The sequence below is a fragment of the Doryrhamphus excisus genome, chromosome 11 (genome assembly GCF_030265055.1).
Source record: "Doryrhamphus excisus isolate RoL2022-K1 chromosome 11, RoL_Dexc_1.0, whole genome shotgun sequence".
NCBI classification, from domain to species: domain Eukaryota; kingdom Metazoa; phylum Chordata; class Actinopteri; order Syngnathiformes; family Syngnathidae; genus Doryrhamphus; species Doryrhamphus excisus.
The window spans coordinates 6796382-6811808 of record NC_080476.1 but is presented as its reverse complement, the minus strand read 5'-3'; the positions used below and the strand labels follow the sequence as shown (position 1 = coordinate 6811808).

The window sequence follows — 15427 nt, the reverse complement described above, 5'->3', positions numbered from 1 at the left end:
AATGTGCAAACCTCAAACTTTGGCATTGTTTAATACAATAATATAACATTCTAACTACATTTGTCGGTCAGAAAAGCATAATAGGTACCCTTAAAGTGATTTAAGTGCATTTTTAGTTAATAAAAACATGTAAAAAATTGTTATTGTTAAAAATAACTTTCAAATCGAAGAAATGAATACAAAAAATAACTACATTCAATAACAAAATTGTCCATCAATAATAAGTTTAGCAAAACATCACCATTACAATAAAAACAACAATAACATCCAGTGAAATAAACCCACAAATTAACTACTAATTAACCCCAACTAAATATGATAGATAAACAAATAACTAATAAGAAAATATTATCAAGTAATCCAAACAAGACAACAACAAAAAATAAATCAACAGATATTAGAAACCTAGGAACACACTACTAAATAGCTCCTACAGTAAGTATGTAAAATTTGGTGTAAATGCATACCAATTTTGGAAACAAGAGCTATTGTTTGATTGGAAGAATAATATACTGGAAGAGACCATACTTTTTGTTGTTTTGTTTATGTGTCTTTGAGCGTTTATACCCACTTTGTTAGGCGATCCTTGAACACACCATAGTTTTGTACTCTGTAGTTTTCCCATTCTTCCTTCAGGTGTGAATGTATAAACGTGAGGTTTCACGACATTATTTTGTGTGTTGAGTGTCAAGTTAATTCATGCTAGCGCAACGGCTGTCGCCAAAAGGTCAAACAACTATGTGTTATTATGTTACGATAATATGATAATCTGGTGAGTCTGTATTCAGCCAAAGCTGTCAACTGCCCTGCCCACAAGTACCATTACGGTTTGTCCTCACATTTTGTTTTCAAGTATCCCAGTCTTTTTTAATATAGGCTTGTGTGTTTTTAAGTAAGAGACCACATTTATTTACTAATTAAATGTATGTTTACTTCTTATTATATTTGTTGACTTAAAAGGATCCGTGTTAAACCAGTTGGACATTTCCATCAGCTCACACTAGTTCAGGTTTAATATTTGCCTTATTTGTTTTCAAGGTAATACAAATATGTTGTGGGCACTTTATGCACATCACATGGAATAAAAGCTCCAGGTCGATGCTGGTGATGGTTCTAAATCTAGTATGGATTTGGAAGTGTCGCTGGCTGTTAAGATGAACTTCACCATTCGACCTGCGACAAAAGCAGACTCCAATGACATGTGGAGAATGATAAAGGTGAGTGTGGCCCATCACATGTAATATGCAGCATAATAGAAATGTACATATAAAAACAAATATTAAATACCACTGCTGTAATGTCTCAATTTCCAAATATTACAAAAAGCTTTTTTTCCCTCAGGAGTTAGCAATTCATGAAAAAAAGCTTGAAGAGGTGACGCTGTCTTATGAAGGTAATATGTGATATTAGACTTTATGTAATTGAGATTGGCTAGGACTGTTGGTACTTTGGGTACTTACTGCTAAAGTAGCATCTGTCTAAAAATATATTTGTTTAACATTGTAACATTGATGTCATTTACAAGTAGAACATTGTGTAGCATTGTCTTATTGTTATGAGTATTCATAGTTGATTTCCACGTGTCCGTGAATGTTACGTGATGCACCTGAATGCGCCAAAACTACCTCAGCATTGATAGCAATTTGCTAGTTTGGTCCTGCCTGTTGAGTATGAAGTGTCCAATGATAAAGTCTCATGTCGGGTAAATCTCCACTCATAGTAATAGGCTGTCACCGCTGTACTGGGATTCACAACACAAATATAAATGACAAAATAATCATTCAAACGTACTTATTTGTTGATATGATGGACACAGAGCAATAAACAACTTGACGCTCCCTTTTTTTCCGGCTGCGGTCTCCTTGCACCGTGGTGTTCAGGTACACTCGTAATCGTGAGTGTTATGTCACGATGGGGCTTGCGGGTGTTGCGGTGCAGAGAACAGGACCAAATGCAGGTGAAAGATTTACATTTAGTGTTAGTCGCGGCAGCAGGATACAGCAAATGAGGAGAGCAGACCAACAAACGACAATGAGCCCACGAAAGGGAGAAGCACACACCTGAACTAAATAGACAGGCAGAAATTAGGGACAGGTGTGGGTGATAAGCACAACAGAGGAGAACGGTGCAAAGCAGGAAGTTAATACAAAATAAGAGCATCTAAACAGAACAAAAGCCCAAAGGAGGAACATAAAAAGCTGTCACGCAGGAGCCTACACAGGGCGTGTCATGTTAGGTACTAGTTGTTTTTTAATTTTTATTCACATACCCCGAATAGCAATTGATGTGCGTACCCCACTTTGGGAACACACTTTCAAGACTTATTGCTATCTTTCTAGAAGCTAGCATGCTAACTGTTAGCCTTTAATAATTTTTGCTATTTTATTGATGTCAAAGTGTAAAAATATCCTTGGAACTTTCCCTACTTGCTAACTGTTAGCATGTTAACATTTTAGCTAATTTAGTCATGTCTAAATGCAAATATATACAGTATGACATGATGTAGCTTTATGATAAAATGCTACAAACATGCTAGCATTTTTTAAAAAATTCATACAGCACTTTGAAAATGACTGAAGTGTTGATTGAGTGGTGTTGTGTTCGTCATGTGTTTGCATTAATAACTTAGCGATGAATGTGATAACACTGCACCTCTTCTTTTTACGGTAGAATTTGAGATGGATGGTTTTGGCCAGAAACCATCATTTGAATCCTTTGTTGCAAAAGTTCCTGAGGAAAATAAATCTAAAGAAGGTATATTTTCTCATAATTGTCTTCCTCATCGTGTGTTGTAATGATGGGAGAAGTTGTATTCTTTGCATAATAGCTTCTTTACATTCCTTTTAGGATTCACAACTGTGGGTGTGGCACTGTATTTTTATACATACAATTCCTGGAAGGGGCGGGCACTATATTTGGATGTTTTGTATGTGATGACAGAATTCAGAGGTAAACCACTGTTTGATTTCCACACCTGTCAGCACCATTTTTGACGTGTTAAACCCTGCTATTAAGGAAATCTTTGTGTCATTGCAGTACTCTGTTTAAAGTGATCAATTGAACAAGAAGCTAATTGGTAGTGATATCATGCTAATACAAAAAGGAGGGATAATAATACAATAGATGCTTTGCATTTCCAAAATAGAAGCGAAGAGACATGTGAGATTTATTTTTAGAGGCTTGACTTGGACTTGCAAAAAAAAAGACTTGTAAACATTTCTGGAAATACCACTGTAACTCATACATGTTACACTTGCCATATTGTTTACAATGAACTCATCACTACTATTAATGCTGTTTGAGCAGTTTTCTCTTTTTGTTATTATATTATATAACATTGGCTCTGTTCTGTTTTCTTTATCAGGGTTTGGCATTGGAAAAGGTTTACTGAGCAGAGTTGCTAAGGTAACCCTTTATACTTCTTTGAAATGTATGAAATGATTTGACAAAAACGATGAAAATGTTACCATGATTGTGCAGGTGGCCAGAGAGAAGTCATGTCAGATCATGGAGTTGAATGTGTTGGGCCATAACAGTCAATCACGAGGCTTCTATGCTGCTCATGGAGCTCAGGATATCACCATCAGGGAGGGCTGGCATACACAACGTTTTGAGGAAGAAAGCCTGAACAAATTAGCCCACAATGCTCCCTGACGTTTAATTTGGTAATTACAAAAGTGTCTCGGGAAAAGGAAAAAAAAGATCCACAAATTAGTGAAAATCCATTTTGCTAGTGGTGGGCTGGTAGAATGATGTAATAGCTGCTCCTAGGCCTTGATGGCATTAAGATCTGCTTGTCAGATCTTACTCAGGGGGACTGTGAGGTTCCACAAAGAAAATACACTTGGTCTCTATCTGAATTTTCTATTGAAACTAGAAAAGAGGAATAATGAAATTACATTACATTACATTGCTGGAGCCTATCCCAGCTGTCTTTGGGGTACACCCTGGACTGGTCGCCAGCAGGGCATATAAAGACAAACAACCATTCACACTCACATTCATACCTATGGACAATTTGAGTCAACAATTAACCTCTACTCCAAACTCCACACAGAGATGGCAGAGCGTGGAATCCCAGCTGTGAGGCCTGTGCGCTAACCACTTGTGCGCCATGCAGTCTGCAGATTTAATCATTTACCACAAAAAGATTCCCCCTGCTGACTTATTTCTATCTGTGATTAAATGTGATTAATCATGAGTTAACCGCGGCCCAAATGTGATTAACAACTGAATCAATTGATAGCCCTAATATATACACGTATGTAAGTGTATTGTATCTGTACTGAAGTTCCGATTCCGATATCAACCGATACCAATATGTGTAACTTTTGAGTTGAGTTGAATTGTTGTAAAGCAGTATTTCTCAATTATTTTCTGTCAGTCCCCCCCCCCCCCCCCCCTCAGGAAAGGACTAGTAGAGAAGCTGATATGCATTTACATATCTGTAAATCACACTGAACTTGAAACTGAAACTGAAAAAGTTACAAAATAGAGAACATACAAGCATATTCAGGAGTCAAATTGCATGTTGAGTACTATGAATTTGTAGGTCTGCATTAAAGTGAAAGCCTCTCACTTAATACTCTTAAATGAGTACTATTGTTTTGTTGGCTACCCCACCCATATCTGAGCAGATAATTCATGTGTTATATATTTTATATAAGAATACATTTGTGTTTCTTATGCCTTCATTTATGTTATTTTTGGAAAGATTTCATTTATTTTTCGTTAAAGGCACTATTTTGTGCTTTATAGCTGATGTAATATGAATTATTACTACTGTGTGGGATGAATAATGTTCTTATCATAACCATGTGAAAAGATGAAATACATTCATTTTGGTGCCGAACTGTTTCCCAAGTATGTTAGTGTGTTTGTGTATGTATAAACGAGAGGCATTAACTTTTTGGGAAATGTGTTGGCCATGGCCAGATTGTACAGCACGAGAAGCCTCTCGCAGTGGACGGGTCAGGGTCATTAATGTCGGATACACGATCCCGACATACATCCAAGGTGGTTGGCCGGGAGAAGCCGCCCACACTGGCCGGGCAAATGGCATTAATGTCGGATAAGCTTAGCCCTCTGTGCGATTGAGTTTGATATACCAGGTGTAATGTGCGCATATAAAGTATCCCACTAAGAGGATTTCTTGAGACCTGCAGACAAGAAACCTCTGCAGACCATGGGGAAGTGACTAACAATCTAAAACATGTCACAAAAATATGACTTTTAATTTGAAGGTATGGCAATTGTGTTATGAGAACTTCCTGTTTGTGGAAAAAGTACGAAATGTTCCAGGTTGCTGTTGTGAATCCATAGAGTGCAGCTGGCTGCTGTAAAGATGAACTTCACCATTCGCCCTGCAGTTAAAGCAGACTGCAAAGACATATGGAGACTAATAAGGGTGAGTCTGAGGTAATGTAAATATATACACCTAAAAGCAAACACATAAGTATAACTCATGTGACATGTCTTAAGTTCAGATTGTTAGAAACATCTTTTTTTGTTTCCAGGAGTTGGCAATTTATGAAAAAGTGGTCAACAAGGTGGTACTGTCTTATGAAGGTAATATTTGCTCATATAAACAGTAAAGCCTTTCATCCACATCATTAACACAATGGGAACAGAGTACCTTGTGTTCTGCAGATGTTCAACATTTAGATTTCTGGTCTTCTAGTGAACTTGCAACACATGTGAGTCATGTCTGGAATGCATACTAACAGCTACACATTATGTTCATGTCGCTGCATTTTCTAAGTATGTTGTTGCATAAGACAAAACTTGGTGAGGGAGCAGGGAGGCATTCTTGTGGTGGCTTCTTCCTGCCCTGTACCTCCTGAGCTTGTCAGTTTACAAGACAGTTTGGATCTGGGTTCCAACATGCTGTAGTCTTGTGCAGCCTGCAGCTTTATTGCTCTCGCTGACTGAGAGTGGTTTCCAAGTTCAAATATGTGGTCTAGCTAGCATAAGCCCAGACCACTCAGGGTCACATGCGACTTTTCATAGTTATTTGGCTGAGTGTTGCCCCAAGATGTCAAGACATTGGGCTCTATTTCCATAGACCAACGAGGTGTGGCCAGCGCACTTTGCAGTTTTTGTGAACGGCATAGCACAGCGCAGTGTGCGCACCCACCCCTCCATGCCTCCGTCCCTCCCACTGCCGCAAGAGGGAGGAGAGAAGGCATGAGCTGGGTGTTATCTTAACCAATCAAATTAACGCCTCTCATTGCCTTTAAATGCGCAGGGCCTACCGGACTGCTCATCAGAGGCCACAATACACATCACCACGTGCGTCACCTCACGGGACACATTCCATCGGTACCTGTCAATTACATTAAACACAGCAGCAGGCTAAACCAGGCATCATGCTTGTGATCCACCTGCATTCCTGCTCTATCATTGCCAAATAGGAGACATAGAAAATATACAGTCAAAGGTTCTCTTTTTTGGCAAACACCAGCACGATGCCTAGAATAGCCTACCGTGTTTAATATGCCGGTCAAACAGAGGTGGTGCTACATGGTGTGCACTGGGCCCTGCACATTTAAAGGCAATGAGAAGCATTCATTTGATTGTTTAAGATTACACTCTGCAGTCTTAAACCATCTCACGCCTTCTCCCTCTTTGCCACTTGCGCCGGTGGGAGGGATGGAGGCGTGGGTGTGGCTCCCTGCGCCAGGGTGGGCTGCTCACAAAAATTGCAAAGTGCGCTGGCCACACCCCATCGGAGCAGTGCAAAACAAAACAGCACTGTAACAACATTTATAATAAATAGAATGTATCAAATATGCATATAGAAAAGAAACAGTATTATGACAATCCTCATCAACAAATGTATAAACCTTATCAAGCATTTGCGAGATTGTAGCTTTGGAATGGTACTGGAATGCTGTGTGGTGACCGCAGTTGGCTCAGCATCTTCTGCGGGAATGACACACATGCATGATTGATGGGCTACATGTTAACTCATTGTAAATACAATAATAATAGTAATATAGTGTGCTGAAAACAAGTATATAGTGGTAGTAAAAAAATACATGGACAGGGTTAGAGCCCAAAAGCTGAATAAAGTTTGACAAAGTGGTGTCTTTTTTTTTTACTCTAGAATTTGAGCAGGATGGTTTTGGCAAAAAACCCTTGTTTGAATCCTTGGTTGCAGAAGTACCTGAGGAGAATAAATCTAAAGAAGGTAAACATCTTACTCCTCAGACTTGTCCTGTAATAGTATGAATATGTTTATTTTTCATTTTGGATAATAGATTCCTCATGTCCCTTTTAGGATTCACAGTAGTTGGTGTCGCACTTTACTATTACACATATTGCACGTGGAATGGACGGGCGGTGTTTTTGGAGGATTTGTATGTGATGCCAGGATTCAGAGGTAAACTAGTATCTTCACTTTTACTTGAATGTTTGATTTGCTCTTTTTGATTAGCATATTTTAAAATGTGTGACTACTTTCTACTGTATATGACCCCTCACATGGATTTCTTCATCAGGTTTTGGCATTGGAAAAAGCTTACTGAGCACACTTGCTAAGGTAGCCATTTACCTATTTGTCTTTCATTAAAAAAAACATTAATTAATGGCGGTATAACTGCTGTATGTTTGTGCAGGTGGTGCTAGAGAAGTCTTGTAAATTGATGGAGGTGAATGTGATGGCCGAGAACAGTCAATCAAGAGCCTTCTATACTGCTGCAGGAGCTTGGGATGTCACTGTCATGGATAACTGGCACACACTTTGTTTTGATGGAAAAAGCCTCCACAAATTAGCCAACAAAGATCCTGAAAGTTGAAATTGGCAGTGAAATCCAAATGCTGAGAAGGAAATATACGTAAACTTGAAATCCATGCTACTATTGCTGAATCTCAAGCCAGTGTATGTTGTCTGAATCATTGTGATCAGACCCATTCATGTTGATGGAAAGCCAAGGGTAACTAAAATAAGTGAGTCTCTTGTAGCCTAAGTATACAAAAGAGTAGGGGTGAGCAGTAGGCTTAATTAATCATACAATAAATGAAAATGAACTTGATCATTTTGCCGGCCTCATACTGCCATGTGCATGCCTCTCTCTTTTCCTCATCTCTCGGCTCCAGACAGGACAAGGTTTCACTCTCTGAATTAGTTTCAGCACCTTTTTTCCATATAACAACAGCAACAACGGAGTGAGCCCTTTTGTCAGTCTCTTTGTCTCAGTGGGCAGAGGCGGGGTCAGTCACATCAGGCTTTCTTTTAGTAGACCAGGCGGCATGGCCAGCGCACTTTGCAGTTTTCGGGAGTAGCGCAGTCTGGCACAGCACGGCACACACACGCCTCCATCTCTCCCACCGGCTTTTACAACTTTTGATGGTTTATTTAGTTACTTTTGCTCCAATTTGTCGCTCACAGGCCCATAAAAAATACCATCCACAAATGGCCCACAGGTCACACTTCGGAAATGTTTGTTGTGTTGCATCTTGAAATTCAGGTGTGCTTGGGCAGCAACACTTCATGGACTCACGGACTGCCTGCCATGCACAGTTCCGTTAAACAACCTGATTACTGTTGGAAGGAAAGACCTTCTATACCGCTCAGTCTGGGTGTGCAGAGAAATGAGCTTCCCACTTGGTCTACTACTCTGCTCTGCCACGATATAATGAAGAGGGTGGTTGATATTGTCCCGAATGGACTGCATCTTATTTTTCATTCTTCCTTCTACTATAAGCATGTTCAGACCTCTCCCTAAAACTAAACCCGCCTTCCTGATCAGTCTGGACTTCAGGTGACTGGTGTCCTTAGCTGTTATGTTGCCACCAAAGCAGACAGCTACAAAAGTCAAGACACTACAGACCGCCAACCGGTAGAACATAAACAGCATTTCTGTACACACATTAAAAGACAAACAACTATGGACAATTTGGAGTCGCCAATTAACCTAGCATGTTTTTGGAATGTGGGAGGAAACCGGAGTACCTGGAGAAAACCCACGCATGCACGGGGAGAACATGCAAACTCCACACACCTTCCATTTCATCATCAGAAATTGGGCAAGGAAAAAAAATACATTTTTTGACATACTTTCTCTAATATTAACACTAATATAATTTATATAATAATTTGGGGCACAATAAATATTTCTTTCTCCAAGACCCAGTCACACAATTGTCTTGTGACGCTCCTACCCAAAAGGGGAAGTGACATCACATACTACAAACATTTCAGGTCAGTGTTGTGGAATCCAGAAAGTTTAGTTGGCTGTTGTAAGGCTGCTGTAAAGATGAGCTTCACCATTCGTCATGCAACAAAAGCAGATTGTAAAAACATATGGAGACTGATAAAGGTGAGTGTGAGGAAACCCAAGTCATACACAGCTGGCAAAAAATTCAATATTACATTGAGTGTCTTTAATTTTTGTTTTCTCTCCAGGAGTTGGCAGTTCATGAAGGGAAGCTACAACAAGTGATGCAGTCATATGAAGGTAATCTTATTATTGACGCTTTGAAGGCAGCACACTTTTATCTCAGCAAATGTTTTTACATGAAAAGGAGTGACAGCTTCATCAAATATTAGGTTGATGACCCTTCTTGCAATCAAAAGTACGATACGTGTGATTCATGCACACAATGAATGGGAGCATTCTGCTGAAGTCACACATAACAACCGGTCTGTTTGGATTATTTCAAATTGGATCAGCTGCAACCAGAAGAAGACATTCTGACATTTCTGGTGTGAATTGCTTAGAAGCATACATTGGTAACGTCATCTAAATTTTTTTTAAAATCAAAATAAACCCAACGGTACATATTTTGTGGCTTACTACTTGACATCAAAATTAGTTTAATTACAGCCCACAAAGCTTGGCAGGAGTAAGCACACAGTGAACTTGTCACACCTTAAAATAAACTAGATAAGTCACTAGGTATAACAATCGTGTAGCCCAACAGGATAAAGAACGACCAAGGCAAATAACACAAATCGCACAAACAGATACACACTAGCACAGGGTAACACACTAACACCACAAGGCTGTGAATAGCGGAGAGTGGGTGAAGTCCAAGATACGATCTGACAACAAGGCCATGCTTAACAAGCTAGTGAGAACATTACAACACAATTCATAATTCTGCATGTCCAAAAATGAGTAGGAAGAAGCAAAGCTTATTCAATCCTACCCTCATCCATTTTGCATCGATCACCAGACATTTGTTTGATGATCAGCAGTGTGTGCTTCCTCCAGAGCAGAATGTGCTTCTATTGTCTGAGAGTAATACCAGTTTCAAATACTTTATGACTTTACACATGTCGTTTATGTATAAATAAAACAGTTTTGGTCCCAGTGTTGACCCCTGGTGTATGCCACATGATAAATTCAAGCTCGTAGATGTATATTCTCCTAGTTTCTCCTATTGCCTCCTGTCTGCTACGTCGCTTTTAACAAGTTCAAGGCAAATCCCCTGACTCCACATCTTTCTAATTTTGTTATACGGCTATTGTGATTACGTTTGTCAAATCCATGATTACTGCAGCTGCGCACTTTCTACGGTCTATTGCATTGGTAATTTCCTGTGTGATTTCGAACAGTGCAACGGACATTGAAATATTAGTTCTGTATGCTTATTGGCTCTCTGCTAGTAAAGCATTTCTATTAATAAATTTGTCCAACCATTCATTCATTCATTCATTCATTCTTTTTCTACCGCTTATCCTGAAAATTGAGGTAGTAAATAAACTTGTCGGTAATTTATGAATTGATGTTTATTTCCATTGTTAAAACTTTGAACTACTTTTGCTAATTTAATTTTGTCAGCCAGTTTAGAATGATAAGTTAGTGATAAACGTGCTTTTATTGTGTACATTCCTATTCTATTACAGTCAGTTGATGTTTTGAGGGTTACGCAGCACATTGAGTTACGTTGTGAGAAACATGCAATTGAGATTCCTGTCTATGCTTTCATTCCTTTCTTCTACAGACAATGTAATGACACACATACGGTACACACCTCACATTCCATTGTATGTGTGTTGAGTCGCAGTCAGAGTGGATAGTGCATCTATACCACTATCAAAGCTGTATATCTATGTTTACTTTCTGTAGTATCATCCCTGGAGTGGCACTTTAGGGTAGTCAGTTAAATGTATTACTTTGTACTTATGTAAAAGAATACATTTTACACTTCTTCTTTTTACTGCAGACTTCGAACAGGACGCTTACAGCCAGAAACCCTGGTTTGAATCCCTCATTGCAGAAGTACCTAAGGAGAATAAATCTCAAAAAGGTAAATATTGTCATGGTCAATCTTCCTTATGAGAACGTTCTGTTCTTCATTTTGGATAATAGGTTTCTGATGTCTCTTTTAGGGTTCACAACTGTCGGTCTCGCACTTTACTATTACACGTACAGTACATGGAAGGGACGGTCAGTCTATTTGGAGGATTTGTATGTGATGTCAGAATTCCGAGGTAAACCAGTGTTGTCAGTGATTCTTTTCCCCTACACATATTTGATGTCTGACCAATCATATCGATTTCTTTTTTAGGATTTGGCATTGGAAAAAGTTTACTGAACACACTTGCTAAGGTATCCCTTTACGTAAACAAAGTAAAGTTCTACATCTTTATGGGAACTTCTGCAACATTTAGAATGATGACAAAGTCGATTTCCATAATAGAAACAAGGCTTTCTTTCAGGTAGTTGTAAAACTTGACCAACATTGGAGGCCCTATATTAAAATGGACGACTTTTTTTTATTCATATCTGTGCAGGTGGCAAGAGAGAAACAGTGTGTGGAAATGAAGGTGAACGTGTTTGGACAGAACAGTCATTCAAGAGCCTTCTACGCTGCTCAAGGAGCTCAGGATGTGACTGTACTTGAGAACTGGCACACACAACGTTTTAATGCTGAAATGCTTGACAAGTTAGCGAAAAAAGCTCCTTAAAGTTTACGTCAGAGGTGTTAAAAAGTGTTGCACAAAAATAAAAAATAAAGATCCACGAATTAAACTTGAAATCTACTAGGGCTGCACGAGGCCGAGTGGTTAGCGCGCAGACCTCACAGCTAGGAGGCTCGGGTTCAATTCCACTCTCGGCCATCTCTGTGTGGAGTTTGCATGTTCTCCCTGTGCATGTGTGGGTTTTCTCTGGGTACTCCGGTTTCCTCCCACATTCCAAAAACATGCTAGGTTAATTGGCAACTCCAAATTGTCCATAGGTATGAATGTGAGTGTGAATGGTTGTTTGTCCATATTTGCCCTGTGATTGGCTGGCCAGGGTTTACCCCGTCTCCCCAAAGACAGCTGGGATAGGCTCCTTATCCCTCGTGTGGATAAGCGGCAGAAAATGAATGAATGAATCTATGTTACTAATTTAGATATAAATTAAAAATAAACGTCAAATAGGCGCACCGATGGGGATGATGGTGTCAGATTATTCCTTTTAGAGAAAAGGGGAAACAACCACAGACTTTGAATCCAGTGATGGTGTGGTGTATGGTGGCATTCTGCAAAGCCAGTTTAGTGGGCTAGCGGACTGTGTTTAGTGAAAAAAGACAAATATAGCATTCCCTGATGATGTTATCCATCATTAAACGAGATTGATTTCAGACGAGGGAATACGCTAAATATGGTCACGCTCACACCAGAAATAAAATACAATATAAAATATTAATAGTTAATTTTTACAGATGTAAATGTGTCAGGAGTCCTTGCGTGACTACTCAGTCCCTTAGTCTTCTAATAATACATTATGTTACAATATTAGAAACACTTGAGGCATCAACCAACTGCATAAAATTGTAATGTCGCCACGAAACACAACGAGATATAGCTAATTTCATTAAACGATAAGATCTTGCGCCAATGTATTTATTTTTTCAATGGCTAGGTGTTAATATGTCAACGTTGTGCAATGTTGCGACTTGATAAATGACTAGTATGGTATAGGTTTTATAATAATCAGTGTTAAATTCCGCATTCACACGCTGCATGCTGGAAACAAAGCCGGAAACCGGATTTGACAAAGTAAGTTGTTAACTGCCGTCAAAGTCCAGTTTGTTGTGTTGCATCTTGAGCACAAAACCTGGCTTACTTAAGCCACCTTTGGCGTATACCCCCTATTAAAGTATGCACAAATGTACTTTATATCGATTAGTCTTGTTTTTCCAAGTGAAGTCAACTTCCCGGTCAGTTTTACTTTGAAGAGCACACACTAAAACGACATCCTGTTTACATACGCGGAAGTAATGATGAGTAGCAAGATCTGTTGCGAACATGAAGTTTAGTGTTCGTGCTGCTACTAAAGCAGACTGCAAAGAAATATCGAGATTAGTAATGGTGAGTGATAATAGACATAAATATACACTAAATATTTTCTTAAATTTGTCGTGTGACTTACCCAAAATGCTTTAAAAAATACGTGTTTTGTTTTTTTTCATTAGGAGTTGGCAGTTCATGACAAGATGTCTGATCAGGTTAAGATAACATGTGATGGTAATATTTGACCCTATAAACCAATACTAGATTAATCATGATCTTGCAAACTCCAAGCACAGTCATACAATTCTACAAGAAAATATTTTAGTAAGTAAATCACAATATTTAAAAGTAATCACACTCATCAAGATGACGTTTAAATTGATCAGCTGTGGTTGTATGCCAACTTTAAGATCTTGCTTGTTGACACCCTTTTTATGTCCTTGTTTGTTTACTTAAGAATTAGAGCGTGATGGTTTCTGTCAGAGTCCCTTGTTTGAATGTATTGTTGCAGAGGTGCCTGAAGAGAATAAATCTAAAGAAGGTAAGTGGTTACCATGGCAACCGTAGCACTATAACAAGCAGATGCATTATAGTGCTTTGTGTGTCTTCCTGATTCATTTTGATGGTCTCTTGTATCTTCAGGGTTCACAACTGTGGGGTATGCCCTTTATTTTTACATCTACAGTACATGGAAGGGACGGTCAATGTATTTAGAGGACTTGTATGTGATGCCAGAATTCAGAGGTAAAATGTGTTTTAAAATTAGTACTTTGTTCCTGACTAATCTCAAACTAATCATTCATTGCCCTTTTTACAAAGCCTTTGTGTTTGTTTATTGTGGTTAATTGGTTCCAGCCCTGACCGTAAAAATGAATTGCCGCAAAGTAGGATTTCTTCTTTATAAATGAAATATTTTTGTGGTGGTGGCCCAGAAGGGCTCAGAGTTGACTTTTAACATGGGCTATGGCCGCAACATCCATCCATCATCTTCTATGCCGCTTATCCTCACAGGGGGTGGCAGGTATGCTGGAGCCTATTCCAGCTGACCTAGGGCAGGAAGCGGGGTATACCCTGGACTGGTCGCCAACCAATCACATACTGTATGAAGAAACAATCATTTGCACTCACATTCATACCTATAAACAATATAGAGTTGATAGTTAATTCCAAACTCCACACAGAGATCTCTAACTTGAAACCAGATCTTCCAGATATGGTAATCTGTGTTATTATAATGATTGTGATTTTTATTACTATTATGTTATTATTGTGTCTGTTGGAATTAAAACCTGCAATAAATTCAAGTCTGGCTCTGCGGTGGTGGTTAAATATGTATTAAATATAAATATTAAATATGTATTTTTAAAAAACTACTACAGGCTGCACGGCAAGTGGTTAGCGTGCAGGCCACACAGCTAGGAGACCCGAGTTCAATTCCACCCTCGGCCATTTCTGTGTGGAGTTTGCATGTTCTCTCGGTGCATGCATGGGTTTTCTTCGGGTACTCCGGTTTCCTCCCACATTCCAAAAACATGCTAGGTTAATTGGTGCCTCCAAATTGTCCATAGCTATGAATGTGAGTGCGAATGGTTGTTTGTCTGTATATGCCCTGTGATTGGCTGGTGACCAGTCCACTTGGTTTTCTATCCCCCCGCCCCCTCGCTTGGGTCCAGCCCCTCTAAATTTGCATAAAAATAAAACATCAAATAAAGCCAAATAAACTTACAATTCCCCCTGTTTAGCATGTAAGGGCATTTAGATCAATAATACTATCTGCAGGATTTTTTCAAAAAGTGTAGTTTTGAGCAAAACATGTTTTCTTTTTTCACACCAGGATTTGGCATTGGAAAGGGTTTACTCAGCACAGTTGCAAAAGTAAGAATTCCGTAAAATGTTCTGCAATTTCTGGTTTTCTTGCAAGTTTATCATTTTGCTTCATGTTTGTGTAGGTGGCCAAAGAGAAGCAGTGTGTGCGTTTGCAGTTGAGCGTGTTGGACTGGAACACTCCATCACGAGATTTCTATGCTGCAAAAGGAGCTCAGGATCTCACTGTTAAGGAAGGATGGCACTTGATCCGTTTTGATGGAGCAAGCTTGGACGATTTGGCAAATGAAACTCAGAAGAGTTAAAAGGGATTAATTAAACATAACATACACTGCCGGTCCAAAGGTTTAGAACTCCCCACATCAACAT

The 15427-nt window shown here is 39.1% G+C and overlaps 4 protein-coding genes across 5 annotated transcripts; all 4 read left to right on the top strand.

Annotated features, from left to right (window-relative positions):
- The first annotated feature begins 2181 nt into the window (after positions 1-2181).
- On the top strand, positions 2182-4336 carry LOC131138535 (thialysine N-epsilon-acetyltransferase-like). Its single transcript, XM_058087516.1, has 5 exons — positions 2182-2236; positions 2671-2754; positions 2848-2949; positions 3365-3405; positions 3481-4336. The coding sequence occupies exons 1-5, from the start codon at positions 2230-2232 to the stop codon at positions 3652-3654; spliced, it is 408 nt and encodes a 135-aa protein (XP_057943499.1). The 5' UTR covers positions 2182-2229; the 3' UTR covers positions 3655-4336.
- A 926-nt stretch (positions 4337-5262) lies between these two features.
- On the top strand, positions 5263-8026 carry LOC131138106 (thialysine N-epsilon-acetyltransferase-like). Of its 2 annotated transcripts, none has more exons than XM_058086744.1 (6): positions 5263-5407; positions 5517-5568; positions 7109-7192; positions 7283-7384; positions 7503-7543; positions 7620-8022. In XM_058086744.1, exons 1-6 carry the CDS (start codon positions 5345-5347, stop codon positions 7797-7799), a joined length of 522 nt encoding a protein of 173 aa, XP_057942727.1. In that variant the 5' UTR covers positions 5263-5344; the 3' UTR covers positions 7800-8022. The 2 variants fall into 2 exon arrangements, with proteins under 2 accessions (XP_057942727.1, XP_057942728.1); XM_058086745.1 differs by having other exon boundaries at positions 5295-5418; positions 7620-8026.
- A 188-nt stretch (positions 8027-8214) lies between these two features.
- LOC131138108 (diamine acetyltransferase 1-like) lies at positions 8215-11686 on the top strand. Its single transcript, XM_058086747.1, has 5 exons — positions 8215-9323; positions 9410-9461; positions 11176-11259; positions 11342-11443; positions 11521-11686. Exons 1-5 carry the CDS (start codon positions 9261-9263, stop codon positions 11673-11675), a joined length of 456 nt encoding a protein of 151 aa, XP_057942730.1. The 5' UTR covers positions 8215-9260; the 3' UTR covers positions 11676-11686.
- A 1150-nt stretch (positions 11687-12836) lies between these two features.
- On the top strand, positions 12837-15369 carry LOC131138105 (thialysine N-epsilon-acetyltransferase-like). The gene is made up of 6 exons (XM_058086743.1): positions 12837-13312; positions 13417-13468; positions 13692-13775; positions 13877-13978; positions 15069-15109; positions 15184-15369. The coding sequence occupies exons 1-6, from the start codon at positions 13250-13252 to the stop codon at positions 15361-15363; spliced, it is 522 nt and encodes a 173-aa protein (XP_057942726.1). The 5' UTR covers positions 12837-13249; the 3' UTR covers positions 15364-15369.
- The last annotated feature ends 58 nt before the right edge of the window (positions 15370-15427 follow it).